This window comes from Gorilla gorilla, chromosome 5 (genome assembly GCF_029281585.2).
Source record: "Gorilla gorilla gorilla isolate KB3781 chromosome 5, NHGRI_mGorGor1-v2.1_pri, whole genome shotgun sequence".
Taxonomy (NCBI): domain Eukaryota; kingdom Metazoa; phylum Chordata; class Mammalia; order Primates; family Hominidae; genus Gorilla; species Gorilla gorilla.
In genome coordinates, this window is record NC_073229.2 from 21,735,753 (window position 1) to 21,758,098 (window position 22,346).

General features: G+C 42.4%; 2 protein-coding genes across 9 annotated transcripts in view; one reads left to right on the forward strand and one right to left on the reverse strand.

The window, feature by feature from the left end:
* The window catches only part of LOC101130624 (uncharacterized protein C6orf201), a 51,405-nt gene extending 34,398 nt beyond the window's left edge, over positions 1-17,007 (forward strand). The window contains exons 3-7 of one of the 4 annotated variants that reach the window (XM_063707296.1): positions 1,630-1,852; positions 8,130-8,227; positions 12,094-12,301; positions 16,387-16,606; positions 16,730-17,007. In XM_063707296.1, the coding sequence (XP_063563366.1) occupies positions 1,630-1,852; positions 8,130-8,141 (235 nt within the window). In that variant the 3' untranslated portion in view covers positions 8,142-8,227; positions 12,094-12,301; positions 16,387-16,606; positions 16,730-17,007. The remainder of the gene's footprint in view (positions 1-1,629; positions 1,853-8,129; positions 8,228-12,093; positions 12,302-16,386; positions 16,607-16,729) is intronic. The other 3 variants (XM_063707297.1, XM_063707298.1, XM_055390975.2) reach the window with 3 other exon arrangements.
* ECI2 (enoyl-CoA delta isomerase 2) lies at positions 1,882-21,901 on the reverse strand. Of its 5 annotated transcripts, XM_019029329.4 has the most exons (11): positions 21,778-21,871; positions 20,563-20,775; positions 19,799-19,961; positions 17,013-17,111; positions 16,617-16,805; positions 13,934-14,003; positions 12,317-12,419; positions 11,432-11,552; positions 5,367-5,456; positions 3,498-3,641; positions 1,882-2,218 (listed from the first exon to the last, which is right to left on the reverse strand). In XM_019029329.4, the coding sequence occupies exons 3-11, from the start codon at positions 19,919-19,921 to the stop codon at positions 2,063-2,065; spliced, it is 1,095 nt and encodes a 364-aa protein (XP_018884874.1). In that variant the 5' UTR covers positions 19,922-19,961; positions 20,563-20,775; positions 21,778-21,871; the 3' UTR covers positions 1,882-2,062. The 5 variants fall into 5 exon arrangements, with proteins under 5 accessions (XP_018884874.1, XP_018884872.1, XP_018884873.1 ...); XM_019029327.4 differs by lacking the exon at positions 20,563-20,775 and having other exon boundaries at positions 21,778-21,901; XM_019029328.4 differs by lacking the exon at positions 20,563-20,775 and having other exon boundaries at positions 19,799-19,951; positions 21,778-21,888.
* Between the last annotated feature and the right edge of the window lie 445 nt (positions 21,902-22,346).

A 22,346-nucleotide genomic window follows, 5' to 3' on the forward strand; every position in this document is an offset into this window, starting at 1 on the left:
GGACATTACAGACACCATTTCTGTAGGCAGCCCACAGACAGGCCAGGATGTTGCAACAAGTTTCACTCTGCTCCTTCTGTCCAAGTGTTCACATTTCCATGTTTCTTTTTATGTCACATCATTTTGTAAATATTATGTCATATGGATCCTGGATCCATATGACAGCTTCTTCTCAGGTCCTTAGATATTCTATTGTATGGATGGATCCAATATTATGTCATATGGATCCTGGATATTTACTATATTTACTATATTGTGGCATTGGATGGAAGTTATGTTTTTGTGGATCATGTTACCATCATCTGGAAAATGCCGTTTTTGTTTTAGCAAGAAATCAATCTGGTTAGGTTCAGACTCCAAGCTGTCTTGATCTTCTGTGGGTGGTGGTTAAAATCCCAGTACACTTCGCAAAGCCTTTGCTATGCTGGTTTGAGTCTGTCTCACTTATGAATCAGACTTATCTAGGTTCATACACAGAATTAGAGCTTCTTTCTCTTGGCTCTGGGATTCTCTTCTTGCTTTCACTCTTTAGCCCCCAGAGGGCCCTTTTCCTTTTCAAAGTGTTTTTGTTTTCTTCAACTTCTATTTGGCTGGCCACTCCATGGTCACCGCAGCACCACCCCACAATAGGGGTGTGCCTCTGAGGCAAAAGTATTAGGTTGGTGCAAAAGTAATTGCAGTTTTGCCTTACTTCTAATACCACGCTCAGGAGTTAGATTCCAGCAATTGTGTTTATTTCTCGTAATCTGGGAAACTTATCCTTGTGCAGTTGCTTCTCTGTATTTTGACACCCTTTCACAATCCACCTGCTTTTGATTAATTTCAGCATGCTCAAGTAGTTCTTTTTCGTATTTCTTCTAGAGATTTTAGTTGTAATTTGTGGGAGGAATGGGCAGTAGTTGGCTTGTGCTGCCATTGTGGAATGAGAACTCTGCCTAGATTTTTATCTTCATTTTGACATTTACTGGGAGTTTGACTCTGGAGAAGCTAGTTTAATCTCCATGCCTCGGGATGCCTACTTGAAAATGGGTAGTAGCAACAGACCTACCTCATTTTTAATTTTTGGCATTGTTTTTGGTGGATAAAATATGATAATGGGCATTAAGCACTAGTAACTGCTCAATTGAAACTAATGCTTATTTCTATTCTTATATTTTCTATAAAACTGAACATCTTGGATTACAATTACTGGAATAAAAAATTTAGAACTAAAAAGTTAAGAGATTTGGTGAGTTAGCTAACTTTGACCTTGAAGAAAAGGTCAAAAGGAAGACTAAGAAAAGCAAAATATCCCATCCTTTTCTGTAGCCCTTGGAATTACACCCTCAGTCCTTGTCAAGTGATAGCTATGAAATCAAAACAGGGTGTTACAAGGACAATCAAGGCAGCTTGCAGGGATGCCTTTCATAAAGTACCACATTAAACAAGAATGGGACTCTAACAAATAAGAAAACAATTACTCATACAGAGCATTGCTTTCCTATGAAATGACCCAGTTTTCCCTTCATGCCTCTTTATTAAATTGTGCAAAAAAACCCAACTAAGATTCTTATTTGGGTTCTTATTCTTATTCTTGATTCTTATTTGTTTTCTAGTAATACTATTCCTTCCATTTTGCTCCCTTGCTAGATGGCTGAAAAAGAACATGCAACCCACTGAAGACCTCAAGTCAGTGATCTGTAGGCTGTCAGCATTTGGCCCAATTCAGTCAGTCACTGTTTGTGGACGTCAAAGTGCTATAGTGGCATTCAAAGACATGACTTCAGCCTGTAATGCTGTGAGTGCTTTTCAAAGTAGGACCCCAGGCACCATGTTCCAGTGTTCCTGGCAACAACGATTCATGTCAAAAGACGTAAGACTCTCTACTACCAAACACCTGTGTGAATTCTTAAGCTTGTTTTACAAAACTTTTTATTCATCAGGGCTGTAGTGAAATATCATCATTGTAATTGATATTCTAGCACTACAAAAGGCACAATGAAGCTTATTTAGTTCCAGTACTGGAAATCAGAGGTAACAGCACATCCTTCCTTGGACATGCTTTACTCTGCTGTAGTGGTCATCACAGTTTTGATTTTCTGGATAAGAAGTTCACCACAGCATTTGTGCATTCATCTGATAGCCATCTTCCCTGAAGGACATTGCATTCTTCAGCATTAACAGCGTGTAGTTTTTCTCTCTCTCTCTTCCTGATTACCTCTTTTGAAATTCTCACGGCCTGGAAAAACAAAACCAACAATAAGGTTAAGAGTTGACCTAGGCTGGATGTGGGCTCATGCCTGTAATCCCAGCACTTGGGGAGGCCGAGGCGGGCAGATCACTTGAGGTCAGGAGTTCAAGACCAGCCTGGCCAACATGGTGAAACCCCATCTCTACTAAAAATACAAAAATTAGCTGGTTGTGGTGGTGCATGCCTGTGATCCCAGCTACTCAGGAGGCTGAGTCAAGAGAATTGCTTGAACCCGGGAGGCGGAGGTTGCAGTGAGCCAAGATCGCACCATTGCATTCCAGCCTGGGTGACAAGTGAGACTCTGTCTCAAAAAGAAAAAAAAAAAGAGTTAATCTAATAGGAGTGAGATTATTCTATGATTCTGGTTCTTGTTTCTCCCATGTTCATTTAATCCTGTTAAATCTTTTTTTTTTTTTCTGAGACACAGTCTCACTCTGTCGCCCAGGCTGGAGTGCAGTGGTGCAATCTTGGCTCATTGCAACCTCTGCCTCCCGGGTTAAAGCAATTCTCCCTGCCTCAGCATCCAGAGTAGCTGGGATTACAGGCGCCCACCACCACGCCTGGCTAATTTTTGTATTTTTTAAATAGAGATGTGGTTTTGCCATGTTGGCCAGGCTGTTCTTGAACTCCTCACCTCAGGTGATCTGCCCTTCTTGGCCTCCCAAAGTACTGAGACTACAGGCGTGAGCCACCGTTCTCGGCCCTAATGCTGTTAAATCTTAAGCTGCATGTGTAATATAAGACAGTGCTTCTCAAAATTCAGTGTGCATATAAATCACTTCAGTAGGTGTGGGGCAGGCCTGTGATAATACATTTCCAAAAAGCCTCAGGTAGCTGCTCAAGCTTCTGGCTCCAGGACTACATTTTGAATAGCAAGAATATAAAAGCAATCAGTCACTCACTACCACATACAAAAACAAAAGTGCTATACAATAAGACTCTCAAAGTAGCTAATCCACGCTTCTCACCTGGATTCCAAAGTAAAAGTGCTCAGCAAATACTGCCTAGCATCCTGCTCAAGTAATCCCCATACAGAATTGCCCCTCTGTCCCCACACAGAAATGGAAGGTCTATTTGATAAGTTTTGTAAAAATCAGTACTGTATTTCCAACATTACTACAGTTATTTTTTAATTCCAAATTTAGATGTGCTTAGAGGTAACTAAGATGTGTCTTGGGCTTTTTATGACTTATTCTCTGAAGGCAAATAAAATTTTCCCTTAGGAAATCATTTTCAAGATTCTTAGAAGTAAAAGATGAATACTAACATTTGGGGGAAGCTTTGCAAATGCCTTCAGCCTGGTCCAGACTTCTTTCTGAAAAGTGCTATCAGGGAAAACTTCAGTAACAAGTCCTTGAGCACATGCCTCTCCCGCTGTTAACTTCTTTCCAAAAATAAGCATCTCTGTTGCCTGAAATGAAAAGCAAGAAGCAAGGTTAAGATACTAACTTAATAAAACAAGGCTTCAGTTAACTGCTTTCAGGAGGCTTAGAGAGATGTACTCATGGTCTTTTGAGGTTGCTGGTATTTCTCAGTAAGGGAGAAACTGATGACCTCAATAGGCAATGGTTTGCAAACTGTGTGCTGAGACAGGCTCCTGGGAAGGTCTATAAGGGCTGCTGCTTCTGTGTGTCGTTGTTGGAGGGGCAAGATCAGGGGGTCCAGGGCAGAAATGATCTGAAGCAGATGCTTGATTCTATAACCCACAGCAGCTATGATTTTCCATTTGATACACTATCAACTATTACTTTAAAGAGGAAAAAAGGAGAGAAAAATCACGGTCATTGGGTCAACCTTTAGAAACTTTCAAAATTCCATTCTCTGGAAACTACCCAGTGATCTGGCTCTGAGAGTTTTCTTTACCTGCATTGGTACTCAAATTAGTTCTATTTGACTAAAGGAAAGCAAAGACTTATAGTTAGCTTCCGAAAAAACTGAGGACATTAAGTGGATATCCTCTCTCCATTTGCAATTTCTTTTCCAGAAAAGGAATGCTCTTCTTTTTTTTGAGACAGAGTCTCACTGTGTTGCCCAGGCTGGAGTGCAGAGGCATGATCTTGGCTCACTGTAACCTCCACCTCCTGGGTTCAAATGATTCTCAGCCTCTTGAGTAGCTGGGATTACAGGTGCCCGCCACCATGCCCCGGCTAATTTTTGTATTTTTAGTAGAGACAGGATTTCACTATGTTGGCCTGGCTGGTCTTGAACTCCTGATCTCAAGTGATCCACCAGCCTTGGCCTCCCAAAGTGCTGGGATTACAGGTGTGAGCCACTGCACCCAGCCAAGGAATGCTCTAATAGCCAAATGCTCCAAGACTTGTAGAGTCAGTTCTGCCCCCTTCCCAAGTTCAATTCAGGGTATGTGATAGCCTAATGAGAGTAAAAACATACATATATAAGTCTTTAACAAAATCCTAATAGGCAATGAAAACAGGCTCAATTCCCACTGCCCCACTTTGAGATCTTGCAGCAATATTTGCTAAGCCTTTTCCTGTAACTCAGCTTCTAGTCTTGTCACAATCCCCTTCGAGTCATGCCACAGGGCGTGGGCAACTAGGAAACACAGTGAAAGACCTGAGCAGCCACTTAACCAGCCCGGGAGAGAATACACCCGTGAGCAGGCTGATGGAAGGGCTGCTGTGACTGGGGGTGGCTCTGGCAGCCGTGAGCCCCCACAAAACCTCCCATCTGTTGGTACTTACTGTAACTCTGAAAGTGAAGACGTCATCATGTCTCTCCTTAGGAGATACTGGTCATCCATAAAGGAACCGAGTGGCCTCCAAACTCAGGGGACCAAGGGAGGCTGGCACAGCCCTGGTCCTTCAAGTGACTAATGCCACACAGCTGCAAGGCTGAGGTTCTGTGCTGCTTGCAGTGCAGCTAGCACTAAGCAGCCAGCTGAAGAGGAGGATCCCAGTTCTGGGAACTGCAGAGAGAATTTCTAATTTTCCTGCATAGCAGATACTTCCCATAGCCTGATTCCTCCACTGGTAAAACTCTTAGAGTTGAAAAGCAAATCATTAGCTTCTCTTTTGTCCATATTACCAAGGGAAAGAAGGGAGAGTATATGAGATTACTCTTCCTTCTTTCTTGAGATGACTCATAAAATTTTATATTTAAACATTCCAAAAGTTACCTTGGCTGGGCTCATTATCTTCGGAAAAGTGTAAGAGGAGCATCCTTCCGGACTTTGGCCTAGGTGACTAAATGGTGTATGAAATGTTGCCTGCAGGGGCAGGAGAGAAAAGAAAACCATCTTTTCATGTGTGATTTTTTTTTTTTTTTTTTTTTGAGACAAAGAGTTTCGCTCTTTTGCCCAGGCTGCAGTGAAGTGGCGCGATCTCGGCTCACTGCAACCTCCACCCCTTGGGTTCAAGCGATTCTCCTGCCTCAGCCTCCCCAGCAGCTACGATTACAGGCATGCGCTGCCATGCCTGGCTAATTTTTGTATTTTTAGTAGAGACGGGGTTTCGCCCTGTTGGCCAGGTTGGTTTCAAACTTCTGACCTCAGGTGATCCACCTGCCTCGGCCTCCCAAAGTGCTAGGATCACAGGCGTGAGCCACCATGCCTGGCTTCATGTGTTATTTTTAAAAATCACAATTTGCTTATAACTTCACAATACTTAATAATATTTATTTAAAAATTAAGATTATGTGGTTAATATGCACACACAATTCACCCTTTAAAAGCGTATAGTTGGATGAGTTTTAACAAATAGAGAGTTACATAGCCACCACCACTACTGACATGGGGAACATTTCAGCCACCCGGAAAGGTTCCGGGGGCCTTCTGTAGTCAGTCCTTCCCTCCCACCTGCAAGCAACTGCTAATCTGTTTTCTGTCCCTACAGTTTTGACTTTTAAGAATGTTGTATAAGTGGAATCCTACATTCTGTAGCCTTTTGAGTCTGACTTCTGAGAGTCACCATGCTGTTGTATGTATTAGTAGTTTGTTCCTCACTATTTCTGAGTAGTATTCCTTTGTATGGATGTACAATAATATGTTTATCATTCACCAGTTCATGCCATTGGTGTTGTTTCTAGCATTCAAATGGTTGTACTATTTGACACTGCCACTAGCAACACATGAAAAGCTACTATGAAGAAGGCTGCTATGAAAAACAAGTTGAACACCTTAAATATATATAGTCGTGTGTTGCTTAACAATGGGGATATGTTCTGAGAAATGCATAATTAGGCAATTTTGTCATTGTGCCAATACCATGGAGTATACTTACATATACTTGGATGCCACAGACTACTGCACACCTAGCTATGTGGTATTGCCTACTGCTTCCAGGCTACCAACTTGGACAGCATGTTACTATACTTAATACTCTAGGCAGTTATAACAAATGGCATTTGTGTATCTAAATATATCAAACATAGAAAAGGTAGGCCGGGTGTGGTGGCTCATGCCTGTCATCCCAACACTTTGGGAGGCAGAGGTGGGCAAATCACCTGAGGTTAGCAGTTCGAGACCAGCCTGGCCAACGTAGTGAAACCCCATCTCTACTAAAAATACAAAAATTAGCCTGGTGTGGTGGTGTGCACCTGGAGTCCCAGCTACTCGGGAGGCTGAGGCACAAGAATTGCTTGAACCCAGGAGGAGGAGGCTGCAGTGAGCTGAGATCATGCCACTGTACTCCAGCCTGGGTGACAGAGCGAAAAAAAAAAAAGAAAAGGTATAGTAAGATATGGTGTTATAATCTTAGGGGACCAGCATTTTACATGCAGTCTGCCATTGACTAAAATGTTGTTATGCAGCACCTGACTGTACAATTCTTATTTGTCAAGTATACCTCAATGAAACTGAAAAAAAATTTAAAAATAAAAATGTTCAGATAATGTCAACAAAAAGGCAGTTAGGAACACTTGTGTACAGGTCACTGGGTGAATCTGTTTTCAATTATCATAGGTAAATACCTAAGTGGTATGGCTGGTCTGTGTGGTAAATGTATATTTAGCTTAGAAGCTGCTAGACTGTTTTCTAGAGTGGTTGTACCATTTGACATTCCCACCAGCAATGTATGAAAGTTCCAATTGCTCCACATCCTCACTAAACCTAGCTATTGAAAGTCTTTTTCATTTTACCATGCTAGTAGGTATGTAGTGGGGTCTCACTGTGGTTTTAATTTACATGTCCCTAACCATTAATGGTATTAAGTCTCTTACCATGTACTTATTAGACATACGTATATTTTCTTTGGTGAAGCAACTGTTAAGATATTTTCTCCACTATTTTTTTAAGTTAGGCTGTTTACCTTCCTATTATATAGTTGTAAGATACACATTCAGATTGCAAGTCTTTTATTAGAGCGTCAGGCAAATCTTTTCTCCTGGTCTGTGGCTTATCTTTTCATTTTCTCAGTGGTTTCTCTCATATGGTTTTAATAGCCCTTTATATTTCATTTTGTCTGACCTATTCATTCCTCACCATTGCCCATTTTTATTTTAGCTTGTTGATCTATCGCTTTATAGACAAACTTTAAAAAATATTGTGGAGAGATCAGCTTTTGTTACATGAGTTGAAAAACTGTTTCCTCAATCTGTCATTTGTCTTGATTTTGCCCCAGTGGTTTTTTTGGTTGGCTTTAACTACTGGAATTAATTCAATATTGGTTATTTAGTATATAGTCATTTTTAGTTTTGTTTTTTTTTACATTTAAGACATATTTTTGTGTTTCTTAATGAATAAATTATGAAAGCATGTTAATTTAAAATTCATATGTAAAAGAATATTTAGATTTCATTTCCTACAATCAGACACGCTGCTGTTTTTACTGCATAACTGTTAGAAGATATAAATCTATAACATATGCAGCATATACGTAAAAATAATCACAATAGTTTTAAAAGTTTCTGCTAATGTCATTTATCTTCTTTTTTTATCCAAAAGAAAACTTATTAAAAAAAATGTACCCAGAAGACACAGCCTAAGGAATATAAGCAGGAAACAGAGAAAACTGCCAACAACAGCTAAAGGGACACAAACAGGTACATGCAAAGTTGCCAATAAGCAGCATTTAAAATGCTGATTTTCAGAAAGAGAGCAGCAGGTGGAGTTAAGGGTTTAGGCTCTGGCGTCAGACTACTTAGGGACGTTGGGAAAGTTTCTTACCCTCTCTGTACCACAGTTTTCTCATTTGTAAAATGGGAACCAATCCTTCTTTCCTTTTTTTTTTTTTTGAGATGGAGTCTTGCTCGGTTGCCCAGCCTTGAGTGCAGTGGCGCAATCTCAACTCACTGCAACCTCCGCCTCCCGGGTTCAAGCGATTCTCCTGCCTCAGCCTCCCGAGCAGTTGGGATTATAGGCGTGCACCACCACACCCAGCTCATTTTTGTATTTTTAGTAGAGACGGGGCTTCACCATGTTGGCCAGGCTGGTCTCGAATTCCTGACCTCAAGTGATACACCTGCCTTGGCCTCCCAAAGTGCTGAGATTACAGGCATGAGCCACCATGCCCAGCCTAGATTGTAAAACTTATTTTTGCCACATTGGAGGAGAATATTTGTTTTTATAGACAGGGTCTCACTCTGTTGCCCAGCCTTACTCTTGCCTCAGCCTACCAAGTAGCTGGGACTACAGGCGCCTGCCACCACACCTGGCTAATTTTTGTATTTTTAGTAGGGAAGGGGTTTCACCACATTGGCCAGGCTGGTCTTGAACTCCCGACCTCAGGTGATCCACTTGCCCTGGCCTCCCAAAGTGCCGGGATTACAGGCGTGAGCCACTGTGCCTGGCCAAGTCCTTCTTTCATCGGGCTACTCTGTACATTACGTGAATACGTGTGTGTGTATGCGTATATTTATAATATACATAATGCACGTGAATAGAGTGCCTAAACAGTGACCACTCAAAGATTTATTATTGTTATGATTTCTACCTTTTTCTTAACTCACACAGGAAATGTATCATTTGCTGACAGAGCTAATAGGCATTATTAACCATTGCCCACAGTACAAAATAGATTAAATGTACTGATTAATATTTTGGTTATATGGGTTAAATATTAACCCATCATTTAATATGATATTTATTCTTGAAGCCAATAATGGTAAATCTTATAGAACAATTTTTTCTACAGCCTTTTCCTTTAGCATATTTCCTTTATTTTATTTATTTTTTACTTATATATTTTTTTGAGACAGAGTCTCACTCTGTCACCTAGGCTGGAGTGCAGTGGTACGATCTCGGCTCACTGCAACCTCTACCTCCTGGGTTCAAGCAATTCTCCTGCCTCAGCCTCCAATGTAGCTGGGATTACAGACACCCGCCACCAAGCCCGGCTAATTTTTATATTTTTAGTAGAGATGGTGTTTCACCATGTTGGCCAGGCTGGTCTTGAATTCCTGACCTCAGGTGATCTGCCCACCTCAATTTCCTTTATTTTAAATGATGCTTGATTTGTTTGGTTGGGTAAACTTTTATCAGAAGACACTATTTGACAAATAAATTTTACTTTTGGCCAAATTTTTTAGCATTTAATATATATATGCAATATACATATAATATATATAGAATAGATATGTTTTATATATATTATGTATATATGTTCTCTGATTTCAACATTTATTACAATTTATATCATAAGACGGAAGTCATCAAAATTTTTAAAAGGTTGATGCAGGCCAGGCTCAGTGGCTCACACCTGTACTCCCAGCACTTCAGGAGGCCAACGCAGGCGAATCACTTGAGGTCAGGAGTTCGAGACCAGCCTGGCCAACACAGTGAAACCCTGTCTCTACTAAAAATACAAAAAAATTAGCTCGATGTGGTGGCACGCACCTGTAATCCCAGCTACTCAGGAGGCTGAGTGGGAGAATCGCTTGAACCCGGGAGGTGGTGGTTGCAGTGAGCCAAGATCGTGCCACTGCATTCCAGCTTGGGTGACAGAGTGAGACTCCCATCTCTTAAAAAAAAAGAAATAAGGATGATGTATATTGAAAGTAATTTTCAATTCAGTGGGAGAATCAGAACAAGATTCAAATACAATATTTGCCCTCCAAGTATTAAAGAATGAGATCCCCAATTTTAGGTCAGGAACCATTGACCCAGTCCCTGTTAAAAGCAGGTCAATGACTAATCAGTCATCTAATACACAGACTGTGAACAAAGACATTGATTTCTGCCTTTGAACAGAAACTTCTACCTACAAAGGCTGGGCAGCCTGGCACCTAGAATCTCATTTGCTATTTTTGCGGGAAAATTATTCATAAGAATTAGGTCTGTCAATACATCCAATCTGGTTCAATGGAATCCAGCAAAAGAAAATTCAAAGAATTAAGGATGCTATTATATCGTCCTGTCTATCAGTGGGGAAAATACCTCTGAACAAAACTAGAAATCTCTTCAGTGGTAAAAACCATATGTTTCCTAGAAGGCTGTATCATCAGCACATTTTACCATCACATAAGCATAAGTCACTTGACAATCTGATACCCTAAAGGTGGTTATTAGGTGCTTGTAATGATAAAAATTGGAAACAGCCTAGGGTTCCAGCAGTCAGGGACTGGTTAAACAAGATAAGTTAATAACCCAAACGTTAGGACTGGTTATCCCTAGGTGGCAAGATAAGGAGTGATTTTTACCTTGTAGCTTTTCTTGGTACTTTTTCATATCTTTCAAAATTTTATTTTCCACTATGACATATATATTACTACTGTAGTAAAAATAAAAACTAAAATCTGTATAATGCAATGGTGAACACAAGGCTGAATTGTGTTCTGGGCAAGGAACTTCTCAGAGCTTCAGTTTTCTTATCTGCAAAGGAGGGAGTGACAGTAGATAATGCTCACAGTTCCTTCTCGTTCTAAAATTCTAAATCCATTTACTCAGTAAAAAGGATCAAATAATCCCTTGCACAACCTGCAAAGATGCTATTCCTCCCTCCCATAACAAATTTTCAAGTGTCTCCTGAATATTTCAGAATAACATGAAAGCTGTATACCTATTGTGGAATTTGACTAGAATCCGGAACAGTCAGAGTTGGAACAATGTTCACAACAAAATGCAAGTTAATAATGAAGGAAAAATAAAATCAGTCAAATTAGCCTAATGCTTTGGGAAAAATCTAAATTCAGTTAATTCTACCACAAACAACATGTAACCTGCTTATGACTGGCAACGCTGAAGGAGGATTCAAAGGCTCTCGTCTCGCACTGCTTGCCTGACCTCTTGCTTTCTAGGAGCTGACTTACCCTGTCAGATGCATACACGGCATCGAATAGCCCAAGGAGGGTGACGGAGATGCCCACAGCTGGACCATTGACCACTGCAATCAGAGGCTTAGGAAAATCTATAAAACAGCCCACAAATTCCCTACAGAAATGGAAACACGAAATCATTAAATGTGCCAAAGCAGCATGACTGAAGCATGGGCAAGACAGTCTGACTCTGAGATAAAGCCTTCTGTCAGGCTGGGTATTTCCATAGCCACCACCAGCAGTGCCTCCCTGTCCTGCCACTCCCCTGGTCTTCCGCACCAGATTCATCCAGGGCATCCGTCTGAATGGCAGTGGATGGAAGACCAACCAGTGAGACCTATGGGTCAACCCTGGTTTGAATCTTGTATTCTGGACAGTGAGTTCAGGGCTGTAAACCAGCCGCAGTCTTAGAGATTAGGTTAGGTGAGTGAACACATGCTGCAATATCACAGCAAGTGGGAGTTACAGATTTGGCAGGAATAACGAGGAAAGCCTTCATGACCTCCTCCTGTGTTTACAAGACTCTTCTGAGTCTCCTACTTTCAGCATTCATGGAAATCTCCCATTCCTCTGGCTGGATGAGAATTTGCTAAATTCCTCTGCCTCAATGCAAGATAATTTTGTTTACAACTATAGCTCACTTTTATGTTTTCCAGTCAAATCTCATGAGACCAGCAGGATGAACAGGTAACAGAGGTCAAAGAGAAAGAATGAATGCCCACCTATGGATGGAGGCAGTTTAGAGAAATATGTTTGTCCAAAGTCACAATTAACTGCACTGACACAGAGAAGCAGATATTGCACTTTTGCTCAACTAAATACCACTTTGATGACTAAGAACGGGCCCTCTGGGATCAGACAAAGGTCAGTTACTCTTACCTCAGTAAAACGGCATTATTTTTAGCTTTCTCCTCTACTCCACCAGGGGGAATATCAGTGAAGTTAGTCAGATCATTCCCACTACTGTAATAGTCACCATTTCCTATAAGTAAGAAAATCAACAGATCCCTCATTCAATCATCCTATAATTCTTGAGTATCTACTGCATGCCAAACTCTATGGTTAGGCACAGGAAATACACTGGAGAACGAGCGATGGTTCCTGCCCTAACTTACAAACTAGTGAGTACGCTGGACACTGATCTATAAAAACACACCGATAAATGTAGCTAATGCTACTGTTGAAATAGAGGAGCGGTGCATCATGAAATGAGGGTATGTACCAGGAGGGTTGGTCTAATCAGGGAGTTCAGGAAAGAACTTTCCTAAGGAAGGGACAACTGAATTGAGATCTGAAGGAGAGGCCAGGTGGGCTAGAAAAAGAGGGCTGGGAAGAACAGTTTACACAAAGGAACAGCCTGTGCAAAGGCTCTTTGGAGAGGTTATCCCCACTGTAGATGAAATAAGAGCCACTGTAGCTGACTCAGAGAAAGCCAGGGGGAAGTCGGTGCAGGATGAGGACTGGCAGAATAGACCTGACGGTGCTTTGTAGATCCCATGAGGAAGTTTTTCCTTTATTCTAAGAGCCACTGAAAGTATGTTTCTGAGTGTGTGTGTTTAATTAAAGTATAATTTATATACAATAAAACAACCAGTTTTCAAATGTTCATTTAGATGAGTTTTAATAATTAAATACCCACAAGATCACCATCCAAAACAAGATACAGAACATCTCCATCACCCCAGAAGTTTCCCGTGGGCTCCTTCCTAGCTATCCCATCCCACCTGCTCCAAGGCAATCACTTTCTGACTTCAATTTCCATAGAGAAGAACTTTTGTCTACTGTAGAACTTTCTACAAATGGACTCATACAATATGTACACTCCTGTCTTTATTTTGCTGAACTGTGTTTTAAAGATGCATCCACATTCTTGTGTATATCATTTATTCCATTTTATAGCTGAGTATTCCATTGTACAAATAGTGAACAATTTGTTTATTCATCCATGTGTTTTTGAACATTTGTTTTCTGGTTTTGGCCGTTATAAATCAGGTTACCATGACTGCTCCTGTAAAAGTCTTTTGGTGGACATATGTGTCTTAATTGATGTTGGGTAATTGCGAAGGAGTGGGTATCTGTGTTTTTTTAAACATTTTTTGTATATTTATAAATCAGAGTATGACAGTACTGGAAAAGATCTTAGAGCCTTTTTTTTTTTTTTTTTTTTGAGACAGAGTCTCACTCTGTCACCCAAGCTGGAGTGCAGTGGCGCGACCTCGGCTCACTGCAACCTTTGCCTTCCAGGTTCAAGTGATTCTCCTGCCTCAGCCTCCTGAGGAGCTGGGATTACAGGTGTGTGCCACCATGCCCGGCTAATTTTTATATTTTTAGCAGAGATAGGGTTTCACCATGTTAATCAGGCTCATCTCGAACTCCTGACCTCAGGAGCCACCTGCCTCGGCCTCCAGGTCTTAGAGCTTTTTAACTCAATTTCCTATCTATTAAGAGGCCCCTCAAAATAGAAATTTAATTAGGATGCCTGAGAAAATGTCTTACCTGTTAAAACAGTGATGATTGAGTCATCCTTGCTGGCAGCTTTAAGTGCACGCATAATTTCATGATACATCTGTGTAATGGGAAGACAAGGAAAAGAAAAGAACTCTGAACACAGGAATCATCAATCAATGAACTCACCAAATGTCAGGCTGCAAGCTTGCTCTCAGCAAAGTGCCTAACATTTATTTTGGTTGTATTTTATAACCAAAAAGGTGGACCAATATAATTGAAGGAATTTTTATTCCTTTCACAATTACTTGGTGCATATTATGTACCTGGTGCTATGGCAGGAGCTGCAGGCTATAAACCACTTTTTTTTCCAAAAGGGACCACGAAAGAAATAGTCCTTGAGCTTTTGGAATTAACAGAGGACTTAACATGTTCAATTTGGAATTAACATGTTCAAATGAGGAGGGGGTTGGAAAGTACAAAGTAGCAGGGAACTCAGAGGAGGTGCTGAGGCTTATCTAGTGTGGGCAGAGTGGGAGGTGGTCAGAGGAAACTTTCTAGAAAGCAACGTCTCTGTTGTGACCTCAAGGAAACCCCTGGCAGTCTGGGAAGTGTTAGTGACTGCCAAAAGGCTGGAATTTTCAAGACACTGTAATGGTATTCAAGGAAGGTGCCTCAAAATTTTAAATCAGCAACATTTCTGAAAATCTTGGACATGCAGCTATATAGCTTTTAATGCATTTAAAACAGGTGCAATTTCAACCTTAGATGAGATTTCAGTGTGGGAAAGAAATGATGAAGAGGGCTGATACTTATAGATACAAATATACTGGAAAAGACACATGGACTTTACATAAAACAGCTGGCCCTCCGTATCCACGGGTTCCATATCCATGGATTCAACCAATCACAGATCAAAAATACCTGGAAAAGAATTCTGTATCTATACTGAACATGTACAGCCTTTTTTTCTTATCATTAGTTCCTAAACAATACAGTATAACAACAATTTAATATAGCATTTACATTGTATTCAGTATTATAATAACTCTAGAGATGATTTAAAGTATATGGGAGTGTATATAGAGGTTATATGCAAATATTATGCCTTTTTATGGGGGACTTCAGGTTCCGCGGATTTTGGTGTCCATACGGAGGTCCTGGAACCAATCCCCATCGGATACCAAGGGATGACTGTATATGAATAAGCGTTTAAGCATTTCTCCTGAGGGAAGTGATAAGGAACTCATTCTATCATTATTATAGTTATGATAACACCACACAGCAGGGCGACTGGTGAGACCAGGATTAGGAGATGGATTATCAGGGTTCCTTCCTTCCAACTGGTGAGACCAGGATTAGGAGATGGATTATCAGGGTTCCTTCCTTCCAACTGGTGAGACCAGGATTAGGAGATGGATTATCAGGGTTTCTCCCTCCCTCCCTCCCTTCCTCCCTTCCTCCCTTCCTTCTTTTTTGAGATGGAGTCTCATTGCGAGGCCCAGGCTAGAGTGCAATAGCATGATCTTGGCTCAACCTCCACCTCCCCGGTTCAAAAGATTCTCCTGCCCCAGCCTCCTGAGTAGCTGGGACTATAGGTGCGCACCACCATGCCCAGCTAATTTTTTGTATCTTTAGTAGAGATGGAGTTTCACCATGTTGGCCAGGCTGGTCTTGAACTCCTGACCTCAAGTGATCTGCCCACCTTGGCCTCCCAAAGTGCTGGGATTACAGGGGTGAGCCACCAGGACTGGCTATCAGGGTTTCAATTTAGGTTTTGCTGCTTATTTGTTATGTGAACTTGAGCAAGTTACTTCTTAATCTAATTATTTTATTGTTAAGTAATGATAACAGTAGGCTCCCTGTGAGAATTAAATAACCTTCTGTGTGGAGGGTGCTGGCACTCATTAGACACTCTGTACAGAGTAGCTATTATAATTATAGTTGTAGAAAAATGAGTCAGGGGAAAGTGGAAATAAAGTTTGAGCATTAAATGCTTTATTAGTTGAATGACACATATCCTACTTCATGAAATTCTGAAGATGATTTTAAAGTGAGTGTGCTCTTTCTGCCACAATGGAGATTATTGACCCAATGGTCATAGTCCTCTCAAATTTTAGTCCCAGTTGAGCACCAAGCATCCAATTAATTCCCTATAATTTTTTTCAAGAAGAAGGGGCTAAGGTAGTTATTTTATTGTTTGTTTTTATTATTTGTTATCATTCTAGTTCAGTGAGAGATTCAAAGACTAACGTTACCGAGTGAAGCAGCTACTTTAAAGCGGAGCTGGGTGATAATTTGTTTAAGATGAAGTCCTTCTCTCCTTTCTCCCTATACTTATAAAAAATGAAGCCCCTGTGCAAGCAGAAAGACTTACTTTCATGTCTAAGTGACATGAAGATACTTCTGGGAGCAGTCTACACCAACCTTAGATGGCTTCTATGCAAATTCTCTCATAGCAACATGTTTCATTTATATTCATTTATTTCTGCTTCCATTATTAGGAAAATCACAGTGCCTTCTGGGTATATCAGAACCTACCTGAAATTCACAAACTCTAAACAATGAATGCTCAACTCTGTTGTATGAAGTAGCCACAATTACCAACCTTCCTGCACAAATCAAACAAGAGATACCTTAAAATAGGAATGATGCTGAAACTCTACAGCTTTTGTGTGAAACACATAGAAGAAGAAAGTAAAACAGGACAAACTCCGTGGGCAGGTAACATTACCTCAGTGTTTATGGCATTTTTCTTTGTGGGCCGGTTGAACATGATCTTTGTGATGCCATCTTCGGAGGTCACCACCAGAGTTTCAAACCCAGTTGATTTCCTGTCTGTTCCAGGCTCCACCTGACTAGAGGATTCCAATGAAGGACTCAAACTGGACACCAAATCCACATAGTTCTGCCTGGCAGCTTCCTGAACGGACGATGACAAACAACCTCAGCCCATGGTCAATGAATAAGCACTTTGAGAAAGTTACTATGCTAATAACTAACACCTTGCAATGAAGAAAGAATAGAAGCACATCAAGATCTTGAAGACTCCATTTATAATGGCTTAATGAGAAGCACCAAACTTCTTTAGAAGTACAGCAAATAAAAGCACAGTAACTAGTAAACTCACCTTGGGCAGGCTGCCAAGGGCATTCCATGCGTCCCATTTGGCCTTGCTGATCAAGTCAAATACACCTGGTTTGGGCATGTTACAAGGTCCTTCAGTGGCCTGTGAAAAGGAGAGGGGCAATATGTTCAAATGTCCATGTAAACTAGACCCCTAAATATTTAAGATCCATAAAATCTGTAAGTGCATGAATGCCTCCCCCAAATCCTTTCACAGGGTATGTAAATTGATCTGAATTTCCCCCTCCAGTCTCTTTGATGTTGTTGCCGAAAATGCACAAACAACAGAAAAAAGACTGGAAATAAATTATAACTGCCTGTCTATGAAAATAATGCAGGATAAAGGTTTTGGGGAAGTACTTTCTAAAAAAATCTAATGGTTCATTAGTTTTATATTGGTAATCACATTTTCCACAAACAATAAAAATATTCAAGCAAACAATCCTTAAAAGAAACTAGTCAACAAATACTTGAAAACCCACGGCATATTCCAAAAGCCCATCTAAAGGTACAAAAAAAACACCACTAATTCAGTGGTGGACTTTTGGTACCTGGGTAACAAAGCTGTAGCTGAGGGGCTAGGGTGGGGCTATCAGAGCTACTGGTTCTTAGGAAACCTAACTGAAGAACACGTAAGTAAAAAGCAAAAAGGAATTAAATTTTATTTTTGAGGCTAGGTGGAGTGGGTGTTTTGAGATGAATAAAATATCTCACTCAGCTACTTTTCGGAAATAGCAATTTAAAATTCCTGTTAAAATTTTTAAAATTTTATAATACAGGTAGCTAAAAGAGGAAAGAAGAAAGAGTCTTTGAAAAACAAGCCGGGTACGGTGGCTCACACCTGTAATCTCAACACTTTGGGAGGATGAGGTGGGTGGATCACCTGAGGTCAGGAGTTCGAGACCAGCCTGACCAATATGGTGAAACCCCATCTCTACTAAAAATACAAAAATTAGCCAGGCATGGTGGCGGGTTCCTGTAATTCCAGCTACTCAGGAGACTGCGGCAGAAGGACTGCCTGAACCCGGGAGGCGGAGGTTGCAGTGAGCTGAGATGGTGCCACTGCACTCTACCCTGCGTGACAGAGCAAAACTCTGTCTCAAAAAAACAAAACAAAAACAAAAAAAAAAAAGAAAAAGGCAGTAAAGGAGGTTATGAATTTCTTTAGACAGAGATAGTGTCATCTGGCAAGAGTTGGCCAACCTAGAAGTTAGAGGGAACATAGTCCACAGGATAAGGGCTTGCCCTTGTCTCCTGACTGTCCTCAATGCTAACACCAATTGCAAGGCTGGAGGGCACCCAGGACCACCCTCAGGTGCAACAATTTGCTAGAAAGACACCCAGAACTCACTGCAAGCTGTTAAACACACAATTAATAGTTTATTAAGGGAAAGGATAGAGATTAGAATCATCCAAGGGAGGACACACACAGGATGGAGTAAATGTGGAGTTTCCATTGTCCTTTCCCCATGGAGTCTGCATAGGGCACCTCTACCAGAATTGATGTGACAGTACACAGGGAGTCCTGCCAACCAGAGATGCTCAGCTCATCCAGTCTCGGTGTCCAGAGTTTTTAGTGGGGCTCCATCACCCGTGTGTGACTGTATAACCTGAAGCCCCCACCCTAAATCACATGGTTAAGACAATCCAGGCAAATAAAGACACTCCTATCAGTCATTAGAGACTCACTTCCCAGAAGCTGAGGGCAAAGCCACACCTCTTTTGGGGCAAGGTTAAATTTTTTACTATACACACCCATATGAAAGAGAAGCTCATACCCATCATAGAACAGAAAAATAGATAACACAGGAGCCCAGAGAGGCAGACATGCCAGGGAAGTCTTTGGCATTGAAACTTAAGCGCTTTAGTTTTTAAATTTTGTTATAAAAATTTCCAAACATACCAAAGTAGAATACTGTAATGAATTCCCAATACCCATCATCCAGGTTCAACAATTATCAAACGGCCTTACTTGCTTCATCTCTCTCTCTGTTTCTTTTCTTTCCTTTTTGGACAGAGTCTCGCTCTGTCACTCAGGCTGGAGTGCAGTGGCGCAATCTTGGCTCATTGCAACCTGCACCTCACAGGTTCAAGCGATTCTCCTGCCTCAGCTTCCCAAGTAGCTGGGATTACAGGTGTGCACCACCAGTCCAGCTAATTTTTGTATTTTTAGTAGAGATGAGGTTTCACCCTGTTGGCCAGGCTGGTCTCAAACTCCTGACCTTAAGGGATCTGCCCGCCTCAGCCTCCCAAAGTGCTGGGATTACAGGCGTGAGCCACCATGCCTGGCCTCATCTATCCTTTTCTTTTTGTGCTTAGAGAACTTCAACTATCCATGCTATTTCACCCCTATATCCTTAGTACGCATTTCTTAAAAATATCAACATTTTCTTATATAACCTTGACACCATTAACAATGATTTCTAGGTATCTTCTAACACTCTGTCCTTACTCAAAACTTCCCCAATTGTCTTAAAAATACCTTTTTCAATTGATTTATTCTAATCAAGAGCTAAGTAAGGTCTACAAATGTGAATATTATATCTCGTAAGTCTCTTTTACTCTGGTGTGACACTGAGGCACTTTGTGCCTTAATAGTATTTCAAGGTCTAATATAAAAAACTGGCATATATATATATATATACACACACACATACATACACTCTTCAGAGAAGAGGGAGCAAGACAAACCAAAATGTTAAGGCTACATTTTAGTACACACACAGTGTATTTATTTAAGAAGTCATTTGCCCAAAATTCTTTAAATAACGTTCGACCGTAGGCATTTACCTGCTTATATAGCGCGTAGAGTTTTAGCTTCACTTCGTTTCCTGGATCCTTTTTCAAGAGTTTCACTTGATTCATTGCATTTTCAAAGTCCTTCTGACTGGCTCTCATTGCTGTTCTATTCATGTGCAGCTGAACTACCGGGAAACCAGTGACCTGCAGAGAACTACAATTAGGCAGACTGATTTCTATTTGTTCCCAACCCTCACATTTCTGCAGCCTGATTTCTAATGGTTCCCAGCCTATACATACCAAAATGCCATGTTTGTCTATAGATATTTTCTTTATACTTGCCTCAGCAAACTGGCTGCAAATAATTGGCTGTAAGGATTCCAAGATAATAAGTCAATACAGAAGCTAACGGTAGTAACTTTAAATAAAAGGAAAAGTAACCATCCAGGGAGGTATCTGTAAGCAACTAAAGATAAAAGCAACCAGAACAGGAATGACCATGTAAATTTTGCCAAAGGCAAGAAGTGAAGTGCATGCAAGACAGTGGACAGCAGGAAACCAAAAGGCTAAAGTGCACAGAATTTAGTGAAGTGTCCCAAAGTCCTGAAACAGCCTCTGCACTCACTGATAAGCCATAAGCTATATCGGGTCAATTCTTGCCTCTTTGCTGGCGAAGCTGGTGTTCCAACATACACACAGGTGGAAGGAGGGGAGAATGGATGTGAACATACAAGAAATATTCAAAAGAACACACGAGCAGTTGCTGGCATTCCAGATAGAGCCACAGCCTTCTCAGCAGATGGGAGGGAATCTACCTGCAGTGGAAGGGAGTCAGTGAAGGGGGCTCAGCAGGCGTGCCCCTTTCTATGGGTATGTTTAACCACCCAGCCAGGAACAGAGCAGAAACAGCAACCACCGCGGGATGATCAGCACGTTTTTAAGCACACATAGTGAGCGGGGGTGGGGTGGCAAACTTCAATACACAGGACTCAGGCCACAAGCTAAAAATGGAGTTCACGACGATGACACTGAATAGTAGAGATAATGGCAAAAAAGATGATTAAAATAATACAGGTTACAAAGCCCAAACCTAACACACAAACACAATTATGTAACTCGAAAATGGTGCAATGAACTCTAGGTTCAAACTTTGGACTATTAGTAACTGATTCAGTAAGATCAGCCTAGAGTAAGTTTTATATTAAAATGATTTTCTGTAAAGGGAAAAACTGCATCTTATATGGCAGATTCCACGTAGAAAACGAAAGAAAAATTTAAAATGTCCACAGAAAGCCGAAATGTACAAGTTTCCACAAAATGTGGAACAAATTTATTTTTAAATAAAGCGTGAGTTTTAAAAACAAATAGCAAAAACACGACCATTTAAGAAAATACATAAAGTCGGGAAAATCACTCATAATTCTACCACTTCAAGGCCACCACCGTGTTTCGGTTTTGTTCCCTATACACAGATTCGTGCGGGTTCCCGGGACCCCAGGGAGGTGCAGCGTGCTTCTTAGCCGTTACTCTGTACCCGGCCATTTCACTTTATAGCATACGTGTTCTCCAAAAAGCAGAGCGTTAAGTCCACACGAGTGATAACGGCTTGCGTTTACCTCGCTTTTAGCAAGCGACGCTTTGCACCCCAGAAGCAGCCCGGCTGGGAAGTGCAGGCCCGGGTGCTCAGGGAACCACCGTGCCCAGCTGGGGCGGCTCACCCGCCCGGAGTCCGGCCCCAGGAGGATGGGAGCGTGCGCGAAGGCAGGCGGAGACCTTGGGGACTGCTGACACAGAACCATAGCCCTGACCTCCCGACGCGCCCATCCTGACCACTCTGGGCCCAGCGGTGCAGGAGGGCGCGCGTGCGAGGTGGTCACTTTTTAGCACTACCTCACCGGAAAACCAGCAAAGCAAAATCCTGTTGCCACCTAGACAATAGGGAAGGAGGATCTTCCAACGGCGGCGACCTTCGCTTGGACAGCGGTATCCTGCGGCGACCATGGGCCGGACGGCCGGGACTCCAAGCTTACCTCGGACACGAGCGCTGCGCCAGTCTCCAAGCCAAGTACGCCATCGCCAGCCCTTGGGCGGCTCTAGGGCTGCGGGGGCTCGGGGACGGGGCCGGGGCTCGGGGGTGGGGCCGGGACTCGGGGGCGGGGCCTAGGCTCTCGGGCTGCGGGAGCTCGGGGGTGGAGCCGGGTCTCGGGGACGGGGCTGGGTCTCGGGGGCGGGGCCTAGGCTCGGGCTGCGGGGGCTCGGGGGTGGGGCCGGGTCTCGGGGGTGGGGCTGGGTCTCGGGGGCGGGGCCTAGGCTCGGGCTGCGGGGGCTCGGGGGTGGAGCCGGGACTCGGGGGCGGGGCCTAGGCTCGGGCTGCGGGGGCTCGGGGGTGGAGCCGGGACTCGGGGGCGGGGCCTGGGCTCTCGGGCTGCGGGGGCTCGGGGGTAGGGCCGGGGCTTGGGTGAGGGGCGGGGCCGAGAGCAGAGCAGAGGCAGGAGCCTGGGGCATGGGCGGGGCCAGGGTTGGGGCGGGGCCAGGCTGAGAGCGAAGCCGAGCCACGTTCGCCACCGCTAGCCCGTGGCCGCCTCTGGGGCTGGGGGGA